Genomic DNA, 17,866 nt, shown 5'->3' on the forward strand with positions numbered 1-17,866 from the left:
ACAGCGTGTTTTTGCAGCGTTGAACAATAGCTGATCACAGACATGTCTGCTAGGATTGTATGTGCAGTTGAGCAAATGGATAATTTTTTTAAGTTATCACAAAGGCTATTTATCTATACATCACTATTATGTTATACTATATACTTCGCTAAAACTATCTTCTGCGATCTATATAGGCCTATAACAATAAACCAATGAACGAATTCATGACAATGTTTTACATTTAAAATAACAATAAAAGTTGTAGTTGTTGTCAACAAATGTTTTACATTTTATGGAAGCCTATTTAGACAGATAATCAAAATCTGAAAATACAAGAAGCTACAAAATTGTACAAATTATAAAATAAATCACAAATAATAATGGCATTCGTTATAAACAACATAACCACAACGAATTTAAAGAAAAACTTAAATTACAAACATTTACAAACATTTTCCATTTTAATTTCTGTATTGATTTCATTTGGTTCAGCTACTTGTGCATCTTTTCTGGCATCTTCCTACTGTAATAAACATTAATTCAGCAGCAGCCACAACAGTCTGAGAAAAAAATATGAATTACTAATTTCGATGATTTTGTGCGCTTTTTTGCGTTCGTCTATGCGATTGTTTCCATGTTTTAGTGAGAACAGTTGCATGTCAATCGATGTCAAGTTTCTTTTTCTTTCTTTTTTTTTTATTTTTTATAAATACAGGAAACGGAGACGTGAAACAACCAGACATAAATTATAATATAGCGAAGTTATCAAATGTGACGCTGAACTAACTTAAATATTGCTTTGTGGTGCTCTTTATTGAAAGATGTTTTATGATCATTGTTTTTATCTGTACATACAATACTTGAACATGTTAATGATCGAATTACTTCATTGCGATGAATTTAGTTGTTATAAAACCAAACTAATTAGATCAGACATTCATATTTACTTTTGTGTTTGTTTTTTGTTTTATTTTGTTTTATACATATTGTGAGAAATTGTTTATGATTTAGCAGCAAACACTATGAAGAATAAAGCGTGATGATCTGCTAATGATCCTGAAAGTCTTGTAAATGAGTGTTGATAGTCTGAGGCTCATCAATATTAACAGCTGCTGAAAAGATTCTTTATTTCATGTCAATAGGTCCTGTTCTCACCTCATTTATTATGCTGATGTCTTCAATGAAATGAGCTTTAAGTGGCAAATTACAAGAGATGTTGTGCTGTGAAAACAATCTCAGTATGAGATTTTTTGCAATTCACCTTCAGTGAAGCTCCTCCCACAATGATCGCATCATCAGCGAAGCTCCGCCCACAGTAATTCACCAACAATTGCTGGAATATTCGCAGAAGTTTACAAGAGCAGACGAGCATCAGAGCATCAGGAAGTGCTGAAATCTGCAAAGACTGAGTTTATTAAAGAGAACAGAGAGAAGATGAGAGATCCAGAGCCCTGCAGAATCAAACTGACTGAAGAAACTGAAGTACAAACAGGTTGGTGTTTATTTATTTTTTCTTTATTAATAGTGCTGATGGTAAAGCTTCAAGCTGATTTTCAGGAAACCAGTAGAGCTCTGCAATAACATAGCTGAAGCATCAAATACGGCAGAGCATTTTTTTTTCTTTTTTTTTTTTTTGCTAGGACAACATTTTTTTTACTGATAAAAGCTTCCATTTCTATTGCATATAAGATGAGCTAAAAGTGTAACAAAACCATGCTACTCGTTTTAGCTAAAAAGCATTTAAATTCTGCACAGACTTATTTGTTATACAAATTATAGGGGAACTTACAGTGGAACCCAAAAACCAGATACGATGAACAAAATCCATAAAATCAAGGAGTCAGAGATTCAATCAGTCGAAGTCAGGTTTACTGAAGAAAATAGTTTGCTGTTTCAGCTTCAACACTCTTGATGGAGTTTGTAGGCCGCTCAATCATCAAACAAGAAGGTTAATAATTACACAAGAAATAATAATAATTACTATTGTTGTTATGAAGTCCAAGATCGATCCAGAATTCCACTCCTTTAACGTGAAATAGAAAAATCTGATGTAGAAAACCAGAATGCTAACTACAGTACACCAATAATCAATAAATCTAATTTTGTCAATATTTTGCAATGTTTATGATGTAAGAAAAGTCACAAAATACATTTTCTTTAATTTGCGACTGAATCACATCAAGAGTGCCAGTCAGTTCTGGATAATAGAAGAATAATGGCACACAGTGGCTTGTATTGAAATAAGTGTGTAATATTATTAGTAACAACAATTTTTTAATGCAAAACCATAGTAATTTTATGATTACCAAACCTGCTTCTGGTGCCACCATCTCTAGAACTGCTAACACATTTTAGTCTGAAGCCCTGGTACACTTTCTATAAATAAACTTTTGTAGTGAATTTATAGTGAAAAAAGTTTATAGTTGAAAAAATATTTAACTGTTCCTCCTATAGAGTATTATTTAGGATGTTTGCCCATAATGTTTTAAAAATAATAATTTGAAGATCAATGTACTTCATTTTATGGAAAAATTTAGGGAACATGCAATTTATTATAATGCATTAAAATACCGTATAACAATCATCTACTTTATTTTGTTATATCACGGTTCATTTTATGTCCACAATTGTCTGTTTTTTTGTTTTTTTTACAAGTTACTGAAAATGAACCATTTTTACTTTTACTTAGAGTTGACTGAAAAAATTGATGAGAAAGAAGAACTGAGGGAAGTTGAAGAGAAAAGTAATGTCAAACCTGGAGAAAAACCTTTGAGTAGCTCACAAATCAAACAGAAATATTTAAAGAAAAGAAGGGCCAAGAAATCTTTCACCTGCACTCAGTGTGGAACGAGTGTTTCAGGCAAACCAAGTCTTGAGCGTCACATGAGAGTTCATACTGGAGAGAAACCGTTCACATGCAATCAGTGCGGGAAGAGTTTTGCACGATCATCACACCTTGAGGATCACATGAACATCCACACTGGAGAGAAACCTTATCAGTGTTCACACTGTGAGAAGAGATTCAGTCAGTCATCAACTCTGAAATCACACGAGAGGATCCACACTGCAGAGAAACCGTACACATGTGATCAGTGCGGGAAAAGATTTGCCCTAAAAAGACAACTTGCAGCACACCTGAGAGTTCATACAAAAGAGAAACCACATTCATGTCATTTGTGTGAAAAGAGTTTCTCATGTCTGAAATATTTGAAAGGGCATCAGAAAATACACACTGGTGTGAGAGACTACATGTGCTTTGAGTGTGAGAAGACTTTTACTACAGCGAGCAGTTTAAAACTGCATGGGATTATTCACTCTGGAGAGAAACCTTACAAGTGTTCACACTGTGACAAGAGATTCAATCAGTCAGGATATCTGAAAACACATGAGAGGTTTCACACTGGAGAGAAACCGCATCACTGCACTGAATGTGGGAAGAGTTTCAGCTCTTCATCTTCTCTACACAGACATACGAAAAACATTCACAGCAAGTAGATCATCTTCCGATCCAGCACTTTCAGGTCTGATGCTCATCCTCACCAAATGTGACACAATAATGCATCAAGCAATAAAATATCATTTTGATAAATCTGTCATAACCATTCAGTACAAGAGACATGACAAAGAAACATTATCTAAAGTTTTCACAGAGAATTAATTTCAGCTTCATCTGAGATTCAGATCAACTCAAAGATTGAGTTCATCCCCAAAGATTAATGTCAAATGGTTTTATTCTTGTGTATAATTTTTGCTTCGTCATATAAATGATATTATTGTGCTTTCTTATGAGTTTCATATCATCTTAGTTGGAGTTTAGTTGGAGTTTACTTACTTTTCATGAAGGAAAGTAGATTTTTTTTCCAACTGTTCTTGTTTGAAAAGCTGAAGAAGAGACTGTAACACTTTTAAAGCAGACTGATAATTGATTTCAATAGTGCTCTTCATTGATAAAATTATTAATTCCACTTTAGATGTATTCAGGAAACAGATGCAGGGTGTTGTCATGAATATGAGCCTGTTTTGTCTTACTCCTTCTTGTTTAGATGTAATTACATCTACATGATGAAATCTCAAAATACAGGTATCATATTTGATTTTGAATAATTTGTTAATGTTTGTAATTCAAAGCTGTGAGGTGCAACATTAAATAATAGCTCAGTAATGTGAGTAATTAATAACTATGAACAATAGTAACACTTTCAACAATAGTTTCACTTTCATCATCTGTCACAGAACGGAAGGAAATCTGCGTAAATATTTCTTTAGAAGGACATATATTGTCTTGTTTCCGGTTTACCTTCACTTCTCTTGGCGAACATGCTGGAGAAAACACTCTTCATATGTGCGAGTGTCATCATCAGTGTGTGTTTGTTTAGTGGGACGCCAATAATAACCGACAGCAGAGTCTTCTGAGGACAAGGAGAGCAGAAAATGTTCATTGGGTGAAGGGACATTCGTTTTTATAGGGGTGCACACTTTTTATGATCCTAGAAACAGATATTCACCACACCAAACAAATATATATATCGAATAAAGTTCTATATTAAACCATATTTTACAGCGTGTTTTTGCAACGTTGAACAATAGAAATTAAAAAATATAAATAAAATGACCCAAAAAATGAACCAAGAAATGAAGAAGAATTCAGTGTAGACATGTCTCACAGTTTTTTATTTGGTTTTGCTAATGAATTTAACTTTACTTGAAACATAGTTCAGCAGTTTGTTTAAGCAACATTTTACAGACTAGTTTCTGTATTGATTTCATTGGGTTCAGCTACTTGTGCATCTTTTCTGGCGTCTTCCTACTGAAATAAACATTAATGCAGCAGCAGAGTGTAAGTGTAAGGAAAATATGAATTACTAATTTCAACGATTCTGAGTTCTTTTATGCGATCGTCTGTGCGATTGTTTCCATGTCTTAGTGAGAACAGTTGCATGTCAAGTTAAAACAAGTTTGAGATCTGTGAGACGAATCGATCTCAAGTGTCTCTTTCTTTCTTTGTTTTATACATAGGCTACTGAAACGGAGATGTGAAACAACCAGGCATAAATAATAATATAGCGAAATATTAATCAAAAGTGACGCTGAACTTAAATATTGCTTTGTGGTGCTTTTTATTTAAAGATGTTTTATGTTAATAGTTTTTATCTGTACATACCCTTGTCAAAAAATCCTATTGGAATTTCAGTTTATCCTTTAGGATCTTACCGGGTTCTTAGAATCCTTTTGGACATTCGGATTAGTTCTAATGGAATTTCACTTTGTCCTGTGTTACGTCCCAGGTCTAGGGTCTAGGAGTAACATAAATAATAGTCTTCACACCGAACTTTTTGGTCTTTCGTTCTTTTTTTCTTTTTTTTTTTTTCTTCTTTTTTTTTATATATACCAAAAATAGGAAGCTGGCAAACTTCAGGATTGGGCCAAGGCCAAAATAACAAACAAAAGAATGAAACTAACTTTTCCCAAAGAAACTTAATACCCTAAAAGAAAAAGTCAAACAAAAATACGGGGACCGAACTAACTCCCTGAAAAACAGGAGAAAACGAATTTTACATAAGAAAAAACCCCTACAGCTTCCGTGCGAAAAGGTGTATTTACAATATTTACAATAACGGGCAAAAACACACAGCCACGTTAAAAGAAAGAAAAAACAATCGGAGGAAAACTGTACAACGGAAACACTAGGTGCGTAAAATGACAAAAACAATATATATTCAATATATTCACAATATTTACACAGATGTAATTATACAACGTTTCAACTTTTTCGTACAACACAAACTTCCAAATAGCAACACCAACAACAGCCGGTAAAGTCTAGAAGGGATACAGCTATGGCTACTGGGCATGCGCACATCAGTCTAACGTTATTTTTGTCACACTGTACAACAATAATACTTTTTTGTATTATAGTAAGGGCTAAGTTTAGGGTTGGGGTAGGTGTAGACGTTAATAAAACACAATCTAATAGGTAGAACAATTAATTTCATTGTTAGTTTCCGGTCTGAGCTGTATACCCTCTAGCCACAACCCAACAGCCCACACTCCAGCTCGGCGTCGCCTCATTTTTAAAAGACGCGCAGTTCCTGGTTCACCCAACCACGGGGCACGTACCGGCACGTTCAATCAGGGCGGGGCCACCTGGGAGAAAGACAGAGAGAGAGAGAGAGAGAGAGAGAGAGAGAGAGAGAGAGAGAGAGAGAGAGAGAGCATGCAAGAACCAGAGCTATGCATAGAGCACTTACGTCTCAACGTAACACCTGTAGGATTTTATTTGGTTCTTAGAATCCTATTGGACATTACGATTTATTTTGATGTAATTTAATTAGTTTATTCTGTAGGATTTTATTTGATTCGTAGAATTCTTTAGGACACTCTGAACTATTTTAATGGAATTTCACTTTGTCCTGTAGGATTTTATTTGATTTTAGAATCCTATTGGACAGTGTTTTATTTAATGTTATTTCACTTTGTCCTGTACAATCTTTTATTGATTCGTAGAATCTTATTGGTTATTGTAACGAAATTTCACTTTGTCCTGTATGATCTTATTTTATTCTGTTGATTAATAACTTTGTAATTTTACTTTTTTAGAGTGGTTTCACACTGCACGCGTAAGCAGGGCGTAAGCAGCGCGTATTTTTTTCGGCGCCCATGTTAACAGATTAGAGCATTCACACTGCACGCAGGGACGGCGCGGCAGCGCAGTGCCGCGATCGTTTTGGCGCCTAGTCTATTTTTGCTGCGACGCTTACGCTGGATTAAAGCCACAGTGCATCGATCTTGATCAAATCTGACCTGATTCGCACGACAAATAACAATTTCACCATAAAATCATGTATCACATGTATCACAATCACGGTTTAAAAGGCTCACCAGCAAAAATAATGCATTTGTTTGTAAATAATGTCTATAAATTAGCCTACTTGTTCAAAACAATCACGTAAGCAAAGTTTGTACTATTTTCTGCTTGTTTTGATATTAAACACGAGTAAATAAACATACTACTGCCATTAAAATGTTAATGTAAAACATTTAAAATACAGAAATAAAATCATTTTTAAAAGAGAAGATTCTGAAAGTACTGAAGGAGATCCTATAATTATTTAATATAGATTTACAGTGGTACCAACAAATTATATTTTTATATGATATGTTTTAACATGTTTTTAAATATAATGGTTTCATTATAAACGTGGTGATTATCTCAAAGTTGGACAACCACCATAAAAAAATATGAAAATATCATATGAATCTAACCATGTCATGGCAACAAATGTAAAACAAATACCAAAATACCATAATTTTACATATTCTTTTTGTTATTGAAAAACTGTTGCTATAATTATCATAAACCTAACTGGTAATCATTAAGACGATCTTTGTCTAAAAATATATTCAATATTTTAGCGTTTCTAATTTGCTACTTAAAACTACAACATATCACAAATCAAAGCACATGACAGACAGTTCTTGGAGAACACCTGAAATGCGTGACTGAATGAACAATACTTGTCTATATTGGAAGTACACAAGCTGCAGTTCAGCTGCGCGCGACAAACGCTTCCAGTGTGAAAGGAAAATGGATGCGCGCCGCTTCTGCTCTGCTTACGTGCTGCGCACGCCCTGCTTACGCTCTGCTTACGCGTGCAGTGTGAAACCGGCGTAACACTGCATGTTTGTGTGCTTGTAACCCACAATAAATTGCAGCCTATATGAAACACTCAAAAACATGATTTGTTGGACTTACATAAAAAAAATAGTGTCAAGTGGTTCCACGCAAGCATGTTAAATAGTTTCTACAAGTAACAATATAGTTGAATGAACAAAAGAAATTCTGGTTAAGTTGACAAAATATTTCTAAGTACATCGAACTCATTCAAATTTGTCACGATCACATTTTAGGTAGTAATGTTATGTTACAATTATAAACTTTTAATACGTAAGGTGAACATGTGTGAGGCAATGATCATTGTAGCCAATCACAGCGATCTGTCGAGCACATGAACACTATGGCCAATCAGCGGTGTTTGTGAATCTGCTCAACAATGGTCAAAATTCCCGGAAATGCTGGTATCATCACAGTTTCAGTACTGTCTTGTACTGACCATATATGAGCCCTGTTTTGTATCATCTAGTGAAGGGGGGACTTTAAAAATTCACAAAAAACGGCCTGAGAACACTTACTGCATACTCCTTCATGAAGTTTCCATAGTCTTCATTAAGATACACAGAAAGTGCTCTGAGGATGCAAGCTCTCCGTGTTGAGATGGTTTCATTCTGTAGAAGAGTAGAGACATTCAGTATAGACAATGACAAAACACCATACTAAAGTGAGAGTTATTTACAAACATCATAAAAACACAAAACAAACCTCGTTTAACAGGATGGTAAAGAATTATGAGAGATTCATACCTGACAAAGTCACCGTCCTCTCCTTCTCAATCTTCTGATCTTCTGATCTTCTATCTTCCGTTCTGTTCCGTTGCTCCGCCTCCAAGTGCGCGGCTATGGTATCCGCAAATTTTATGGGGTTTTGCTCAGCAATGTTACGTTGGTCAATCAAACCCAGTCATTTTCTGTTTGACCCATAACTTTAAAAGAGAGAAGGAAAAAAATGAAACATGCCTTTAATGCGGTTCTAATTCAAAAGATCATCAATAGACCTTTCTCACAACTTCCGTATTTTGCACCGGAAATACGCAATTGCTGTTGTTACAGAAATTTCCCTTGAGACCTCGGTAATAAAGACAAGACTTAAGTAAAGTTAATAAAGGTTTATTCTTTGCAAAGAAGATCAACAGAGTGTGACAAGGAGGGAGGGTTTTCGCCTCCGCTTTATACCTCTTGCACACTCAGGTCACACGGAAGAGGCAGCTGGTCTTTTTCACATAAGATACACAAGTAAAAACACATCTCCATACATCTCCTCTCCTGGACATCCTAAGCCTATCTCCTAGGCTTCCCATGACCCTTAGGGTCACCCTCTTGTGCCTAGGCCCCGTCTCTCCGGTGCCCCCCAGAAGCTGCTGAAGCCCTCTCTCAGAGGAATCTGATCATGGAGTTTCTCAGTTACCTCTCCCTTACATTCCAAGATGTTTCACATAAGCATACAGAAACACCCCTTATGAATTTTTTAACTAACACTGTGTAAACCTATTTCCGCCACAGTATGCCGGTAACCAGTTAAACAATAGAGACGACACAAGATTGTTTGTAACATCACGACCACGACTATATTTCTTTAATAACGTTGTACATGTCCTCTATACTGTACATACATACATAACCTTATAACCCTAGTCCTCGGTGTAAGTGCACACACTAGTAATTTGTTAGCCTGATTGCTCTCTAATGTTAGCTACGTTACTTACCTTGAAAGTTATGGATAAACGGGAAAACGCTTAACGTATGTAAAAAACGACCAGGAAACCCCAAGTTTCTGTCAAACCTTACTTGGAACAAACTACTAACTACTAACTACTGTCAAAAGAACGAGCCCTTATTCCACAGATAAAGTGAATAATATCACGTTAAGCGTTTTCTCCCCCATAGAAGCCCATTATAAGGAAACTGCTTAACGTGGTTTAACCTACCTCAACAGCGACCAGGGAAAACCAAACTTCTGTTAAATTTCACTTATAATAAACACTTGCTGCTCTCAAAAGAACGAGCTCTTATTCAGCATATAAAGTGATCGCCCCCCATAGAAGTCCATTATGGGGACTATTTGCTTTGCCTTGAGAACAACAAAGTTGTTATTTTTCTTGTGTAGAAAAAAAAAAGGGTTACTACAGAAAAAAAGATTTAGGATTTAATCTAACCATTATTAACTAATCATCCAGCCCAGGATTTGCTGAATTAAACTACTACTAAATTAGAAAAGACTGTTTTACCTTTTGTTTCTTTTTTTGGGTTATGCTATTTATTTAGGGCTAGGTTTATGTGTAGGGTAGGTGTAGGGTGATAGAAAATACGGTTTGTACAGTACGAAAACTATTACGCCTATGGAATGTCCCCATAAAACATGTAAACCCAACGTGTGTGTGTGTGTGTGTGTGTACCTGGTATTCATCACGTTATGGGGCCCAAATGTCCCCACAAGGATAGGAATACAAGTACATTTTGACCTTGTGGAGACATTTCTCAGGTCCCCTTGAGGAAACGGGCTTATAAATCATGCACAATGAGTTTTTTTGTGGAAGTAAAAGTGTGTGTAAAAGTGTCTCCTGTGAGGGCTAGGTTTAGGTGTAGGGTAGGTGTGTGTGTGTGTGTGTGTGGGTGCGTTTGCACTAAAGCTGTGTGCTGCACAAATCATCTCACATATTGTTTACAATGTTACTGAACAAGGTGATGTAAACAGCAAACTGCAAGTACTATTTGATAGTAAAACAAAAACAGTGGAAAAGTGCACTTTTAGATTACAAAAAGGGGAAATTCAACTAAAGTTATTTACTTAAGTGTTTGTTCTTGTATTATTTATGTTTTATTTATATTGTGAGAAATTGTTTTTTAGCCTATATCCCGACTCAAACAGATTGTAGCAGCAAACACTATGAAGAATAAAGTGTGATGATCTGCTGATGATCCTGAATGTCTAGTAAATGAGTGTTGGTAGTCTGAGGCTCATCAATATTAACAGCTGCTGAAAAGACTCTTCATTTCAATATTTCAATATGTCAATAGTTCCTGTTCTCACCTCATTTATTATGCTGATGTCTTCAATGAACTGAGCTTTAAGTGGCAAAATTACTAGAAATGTTGTGCTGTGAAAACAATCTCAGCTAGTGATTTTTTTTGCAATTCACCTTCAGTGAAGCTCCTCCCACAATGATCGCATCATCAATGAAGCCCCGCCCACAGCAATTCACCAAGAAATTTGAATATTCCCATCAGTTTACAAGAGCAGACGAGCATCAGAGCATCAGGAAGAGCTGAAATCTGCAAAGACTGGCTTTATTAAAGAGGACAGAGAGAAGATGAGAGATCCAGAACCCTGCAGAATCAAACACACTGAAGATACTGAAGAACAAAAAGGTTGGTGTTTATTTTTCTTTCTTTATTAAATGCTGATGTTATAAAGCTTCAAGATGATTTTAAGGAAATGTAGAATTCAGTAGAGCTCTGCAATAATATAGCATCAAACAATAAGGCAGAGCATTTTGTTCGCCACAACTATTTATTTAACTAATAAAAGTCTCCATTTCTGTTGCATATAAGATTAAACAAGTGTAACAAAACATTGCTACTTGTTTGAGCTGAAAAGCATTTGAATTTTGCACATAATTATTAATTATAAAAAATTTAGGGGAACTTAAAGTTAAAACCCAAAAACCAGATATGATAAAGTCTTCTCATCTGAACTGTAGGATCTCGGTCGAACAGAGCACCAAACTGCAGAAATTACCACATTCCAGAGAATCAAGGAGACTCTGTTTACCAGCCATAAAATTGATCCATGGCCATCACATGACGATCACCAGATGCCAATTTGTCTGGGCTGCTTTTGTTGAGAATTGTGCCTTATGCCTCAGGGGATCAAACTGTTAAAACTTAATGCAATTACCAGGAGAGAAGAAACTCCCCCTCTTAAGAAACAAACGTCCAGTCTTCTCCTGACATAATTCTCAACTAAAATGTCAAATGGGGTCATATTTACACAGACACATTTTTGAGCCGACAGGGCACAGGATCCGTCCAGCTTGACCCCTATAACCCTCCTCACATCCTGTCCCCACATCTGACATCCCAAACTCACCCCGTATCTCTATATGCCATTTCAAGGACGTAAACAATAACAAGCGCTTTGGAACCTATTGCGCATGTCCGGCAGCGCTATTTCTCCGATCTGTCAATACAAGCACATTCTTTCAAAATAGTCTTAGTTAGGGTAAAAAAAAAGTTGCTCATTATCTAAAAAATGAATCCGTGTACACGGGAGGTTGTTAAAAGCATTTCACATGGATGAGAACGGAAATGTTGTGAGCATTTATTTGTACAATGGATGCCATCAGTCTGAAGAAAGACAGTGCAACTTGCTTCATGTTTTGTTCCTAAGATATCCGGAGATCTATTCGTGATTAATTCACTTGCATTGCGTGGTCAGTCTGTATATATTTGTTTTCATTAGTACATTACTTTTCAAAATACATATTGTTTCAATACAACGCTATTAAACTAAGCGCTCGATGCTATTATTACGTATTGAATTCATTTCAAAATGTGTGCAGTTTGGTCGTGTTTTTTGCTGTGGAACAGTGCAAGAAGACGGTATAAATGCTCCGAGTCATCATGTGATCACAAATAAACAAGATCAACGCAATTTAATGCTGTCTACCGTGTTTTGCATAAACCTGTTTATCTGCAGATTAATAAATGCCCGCACAAACACACTACATACAGCATTCATATGTTTTTATGCACGTATTTACTGGACACACCCACACATTATATATATATATATATATATATATATATATATATATATATATATATATCATGTGAAACTGAATACTGGTGTAATGTAAAGGCTGATGCTAATCCAGCTTTTCATAACACATTTTGTATAATAAAAAACATTTAAATTATTAATCATGTTAATGAACATAAAATACTTCTTTCAAAAACATAAAAAATACTTTGTCCAAACTTTTGACCAGGGCTGCGTTTCCCGATAACGATTGATCTTAGCACTTAAGAGTGTTTTCTACGAATCATTTTGCGAACGTTCGTTATTGTTTCACGTGTGTTTCCCAAAAATGCACTTAACACAATTGCACGTAGCCCTGCTTTAAGTGCTACTTAGGAGTCGCTATCCGTTGGTCAAGTGCTGAAACGTCACACTGTAGAATGGCTCCTCATTGTTGCACATGCTGTTATAGCAATCCATATAATTTTTGATTTTCGATTCTTCTTCTACTTGTGTGAATGTGTATTCAACTCGAATAACATAAAAAGTCCTGTAATTTCTTCTTGAGCAAGTTTAAAAACATAAATTAACTGGAAATGTCGTACTGTAAAAAACACTGTCTTGCTCCAATCTGGCATAAAACAAATTCTAACAGTCCTTGCCGGAAATGACATCAGCATCATTTTCGATATTTTTATGAAAGCTTAATTATTTAAGTAGAATTATTTATCAATTTCTTTATCAACTATTGCTTTTTTCACATCAAAATAAATAAATAAATAAATAAGCTACATTTAATATATGTAAAAACTAAGAAAATACATTTTTCAAATATTATTTTAATGGAGGTGGAGCTACAAAAACATCATGTCCGCAAGAGCAATCAGGTTCACCTTCTATTGACAGACACTTACCATCTTGAAATCTAGTTCAATTAGATTTAAGTTTTTTTTATAAATGTGCCTTAGAAAAAAACTTTACTGGGGTCCATCTTGAGATGAAACAAAGGGACTGATATATTTTAAGATCAGTCAGTGCAAGTGTCCTTCAGTTGAAAAAGCTCATTTTAGTCTGAATAGGCTTAAGCCTTGTCTGTGAAAAGAGGGGTATATATTTTACCTCAGCTTGAGTCTTGAGGGTGTGCGTGGCAATATAGCATTATGGCCTATCTGTTAGCCTATCCATATACAGTAGGTGTAGAAAAATGTTTAATGTGCACATTCTTTATCAGCACTGTTTTATATAAATGTACTCTCCATATACAGTACATTTATAAAAGGACAACCTTTGACCATTATGAACCTAACAAGAGAATAATTTCAGGGAAGAGGTAATTAATGCAATTTCTAAAATCAGTGATTCAGTTTCTTCAAGTGGGGCCTTCTGCAATTAGTGAAATATACTGTATGACAATCAGTGTGTGACGTGAAAATTATCACAGCCTGAAAAACTTTTTTTTTTCATTCTAACATTTATTTTGTCATTTTTATTTTATTTCTTTATTCGTTATTATTTATATATTGAATTGTGTAATGAGTAGAAAATAGAAATGAATAAAAATATACGTACAAATAAAATGAAAAATAAATAGAAGTAAATTTTAGGTGCAATTTGCCGGTTGTCCAGCAGGTGCCCTCATAACTCTGTCTCCTTACGATGCACTTAAGGCTTTACGATTACTCCAGAGCACTCGTAGATCTACGAAGATTTTCAAGTGCTACTTAAGTTACGATGTTTTTGGGAAACAGACCGTAATATTAAGATCAGTCGTACGATCATTTTTACGAACTTCTTAGGCTTACGATGCTTTTGGGAAACGCAGCCCAGTACTGTATATAATAAAAGAACATTCTCTCACTTCAATTCATTTTCAGTGTTTTGATATGTGAATATTTGTATGAACATAAAATGCTTCAACAAATGAAATGACATTTGAACTGAAATGGAGTACAAAGGGGGAACAAATGTCAAAAGCAGCAGTCTGTATCTGGCCTGGCCATCTGTCGCTTTAAGTACTACACTGAATTAGTGAATACTACACTCAAGTTCTCAAACACATCTGGGTGTTGATATGGTCATATGTTTTGTCACTGGAGGATGATCAGCTGTCCTTGAGTGTCTACAGATGATGGCTCTCCTAAGGATAAAAGTAGAAAAACAATTATTTAATATAATGCACAACATAAAAAAATAAAATAATGCTACTATTGCTTAATACGTCAGTATGTGTTGGAATTAACATTACCAAAGCTTATGTGATGGAAGAAATATTCACCATTAACATTATCTTTTGTAAACTACAGCGGTTAACTGTTACACAACGTTCAAGTTTACTTTCATGTTACTCACTGCATTTGTCAACTGACAAGATAACTAGACGACTAATATGAACTTATAGCACTTAGCAATAAAACAGAAATAAAAAACTTGCCTTTTTTCACTAACGTTACACAATCAAAATGCAAGCTGCATATGTCAGCAATGACACAATGCTACTTTAATTAATACGGCATCATACTTGAAGAGTTAACGTAAAGATATACATATAATTAGATTAATTAAAAACGACATTTACTTGCCTGAATCAAAATGTGCGCTGTATATCCTAGAGTTGCTTGTTGTTATTATCCAGCCTTCTTCTTCACTGCCGCAACTCGGGTACGTTTCTCGGAAATCTACTGTAAAACGCGTCTCATAATGTTAGTTCCGACCCAGATAAAGCATCCAACCACCGAACGACAATAATCAAATTTTAAATTACACATTTAAGCAGGAGGAATGTATATATATATATATGACCGCAATCCCACTGTTAATAAAGCGCTTCTCGCCGTTGTTTTGAATGCGCTGGATCATTAACCGGAAACTTCCTGGGATCAAAGACGTCACTTCCTTAAGCCGCCGAATAGCGCTTAAAATGGTCTATAGAGGGCACACAGAAAAGATAGCCTTTAAGAGACAATCAGCTTATTAGTATTGCTATTAGAGAAACCGTAGTATATGTCTTCATGTCTTTTATATGCTTGATGTGTTTTATGTGATCGATGAAGTTTTAATCTATGCATTATATACAAATAGTGAATAAAACATATGTAACAGTTCTTCCTATAGAGGATTATTTCGGATTTTTGCCCATAATGTTTTAAAAATAATAATTTGAAGATCAATGTACCTCATTTTATTGAACAATTTAGGGAACATGCAATTTATTATAATGCATCAAAATATTGTATAACAATTATCTGCTTTATATTGATATTGATCATGGTTCAATTTATGTCCACATTTGTCTGTTTTATTGTTTTTTTTTTTAACTAAAAATGAAACATTTTTACTTTCATTTTAGAGTTGACTGAAGAAATTGACGAGATAGAAGAACTGGGGGAAGTTGAGGAGAAAAGTCACGTCAAACCTGGAGAAAAACCTTTGAGTTGCTCTCAAATCAAACAGAAAGATTTAAAGAAAAGAAGAGCCAAGAAATCATTCACCTGCACTCAGTGTGGAAAGAGTGTCTCAAGCAAATCAAGTCTTGAGCGTCACATGAACATCCACACTGGAGAGAAACCTTATCAGTGTTCACACTGTGACAAGAGATTCAGTTGGTCCTCAACTCTGAAAACACATGAGAGCATCCACACTGGAGAGAAACCGTACACATGTGATAAGTGCGGGAAAAGTTTTGCCCTAAAAAGACAACTTGCAGCACACATGAGAGTTCATACAAAAGAGAAACCATATCCATGTCATTTGTGTGGAAAGAGTTTCTCACGTCTAGATAATTTGAAAAATCATCAGAAAACACACACTGGTGTGAGAGAGTACATGTGCTTTGAGTGTGAAAACACTTTTACTACAGCGAGCAGTTTAAAACTGCATGAAAGGATTCACTCTGGAGAGAAACCTTTCAAGTGTTCACACTGTGACAAGAGATTCAATCAGTCAGGAAGCCTAAAAAAACACGAGAGGACCCACAGTGGAGAAAAACCTTACAAGTGTTCACACTGTGACAAGAGATTCAATCAGTCAAGATATCTGAAAAGACATGAGAGGATTCACACTGGAGAGAAACCGTATCACTGCACTGAATGTGGGAAGAGTTTCAGCTCTTCATCTTCTCTAGACAGACATACAGAAAACAATCACAGTAAGTAGATCATCTTCAGATCCAGCACTTTCAGGTCTGATGCCACATCCTCACCAAATGTGACACAATAATGCATCAAGCAATCAAATATCATTTTGATAAATCTGTCCTAACCAGACCTAACAAGCGACATGACAAAGAAACTTTATCTAAAGTTTTACCAGTGAATTAATTTAAACTTCATCTAAGATTCAGATCAACTCAAAGATGGAGTTCCTCCCCAAAGATTAATGTCAAATGGTTTTATTCTTGTGTGTAATTTTTGCTTCGTCATATAAATGATATTATTGTGCTTTCTTATGAGTTTCATATCATCTTAGTTGGAGTTTAGTTGGAGTTTACTTACTGTTTCATGAAGGAAAGTAGATTTGTTTCCAATTGTTCTTGTCCGACAAGTTGAAGAAGAGACTGTAACACTATTAACCCTCTGGGCCTCCTCATTAAGGGGTCACACTTGGCTCCCTCGCGGTCAAAAGTGACCAAAGCCTTAAAAAGTAACTTTTTTTTTTCTTCAGGAAAATCAATTAAATATATTTTTGTTCAATAATATTTTGTAATTATTATTTAGAATTTTGAGCATTTTTTATGAATCTATGCAATATTTATACAGTTTTAATGAGCACTTTTTTCCCAGTAGAATTATATTTTATATTATATTTTTTAATTAATTATGTATTTATTATTTTTCAATAAATACAACATTTCACATTAAAATAGAGTAAAAGCATTTAAAATCCATTTTTTTAAAGTGAAAATTGCACCATCTAGTGGCATAAAAAATAAAAACTTGTGTAATGCCATGTAAACTCCTGTATCTCCCTATATACATATATACAGGGGCTTTGGGATTCCTATTGTTTTTTTTCTTTTTACTGTTTCTTCATTTTATTAGGCTTTGCATTTAGAAATATATTCAGACATTCTAAAAGATAAATTTTGGCAAGGTTTAGATATTTTTTTTGATTGGATAAATATCAGGTTTTGCATTTTTCTGCTTATTTCTGTGTGTCTGTGTGTGTGTCTGTGTGTGTGTGTGTGTGTGCGCGTGTGTGTGCGTGTGTGTGTCAGTTCTGTACTTTTGTTATTTTAGAGTGTCAGTCCTTGCTTGCTGAACACTTCTTTTCTGCACAGTTGCTCATTTGTAGCTTGTATTACCAAAAGATTATCTGAATTATCACATTTTTTCGTATTTCCCATTCATTTCCTATGTCGGTCATTTTTGACCGCGAAGGAGCCAAGTGTGACTATTTTTTTTTTGACCCTTTAACATATCCGAATCATGTCACTGATTTTTTTTTGTACTCACATAGCTAATGCAACAAAAGTCA

The 17,866-nt window shown here is 35.0% G+C and overlaps 1 protein-coding gene across 1 annotated transcript in view; it reads left to right on the forward strand.

Moving 5' to 3' along the window:
* Positions 1–17,866, forward strand: part of LOC141343239 (uncharacterized) — a 65,087-nt gene that overhangs the window by 19,510 nt on the left and 27,711 nt on the right. Inside the window, exons 6-8 of the mRNA XM_073847867.1 lie at positions 1,331–1,474; positions 2,843–3,086; positions 16,240–16,542. Coding sequence (XP_073703968.1) covers positions 1,331–1,474; positions 2,843–3,086; positions 16,240–16,542 — 691 coding nt within the window. The remainder of the gene's footprint in view (positions 1–1,330; positions 1,475–2,842; positions 3,087–16,239; positions 16,543–17,866) is intronic.

This window comes from Garra rufa, chromosome 1 (assembly GCF_049309525.1).
Source record: "Garra rufa chromosome 1, GarRuf1.0, whole genome shotgun sequence".
NCBI classification, from domain to species: Eukaryota; Metazoa; Chordata; class Actinopteri; order Cypriniformes; family Cyprinidae; genus Garra; species Garra rufa.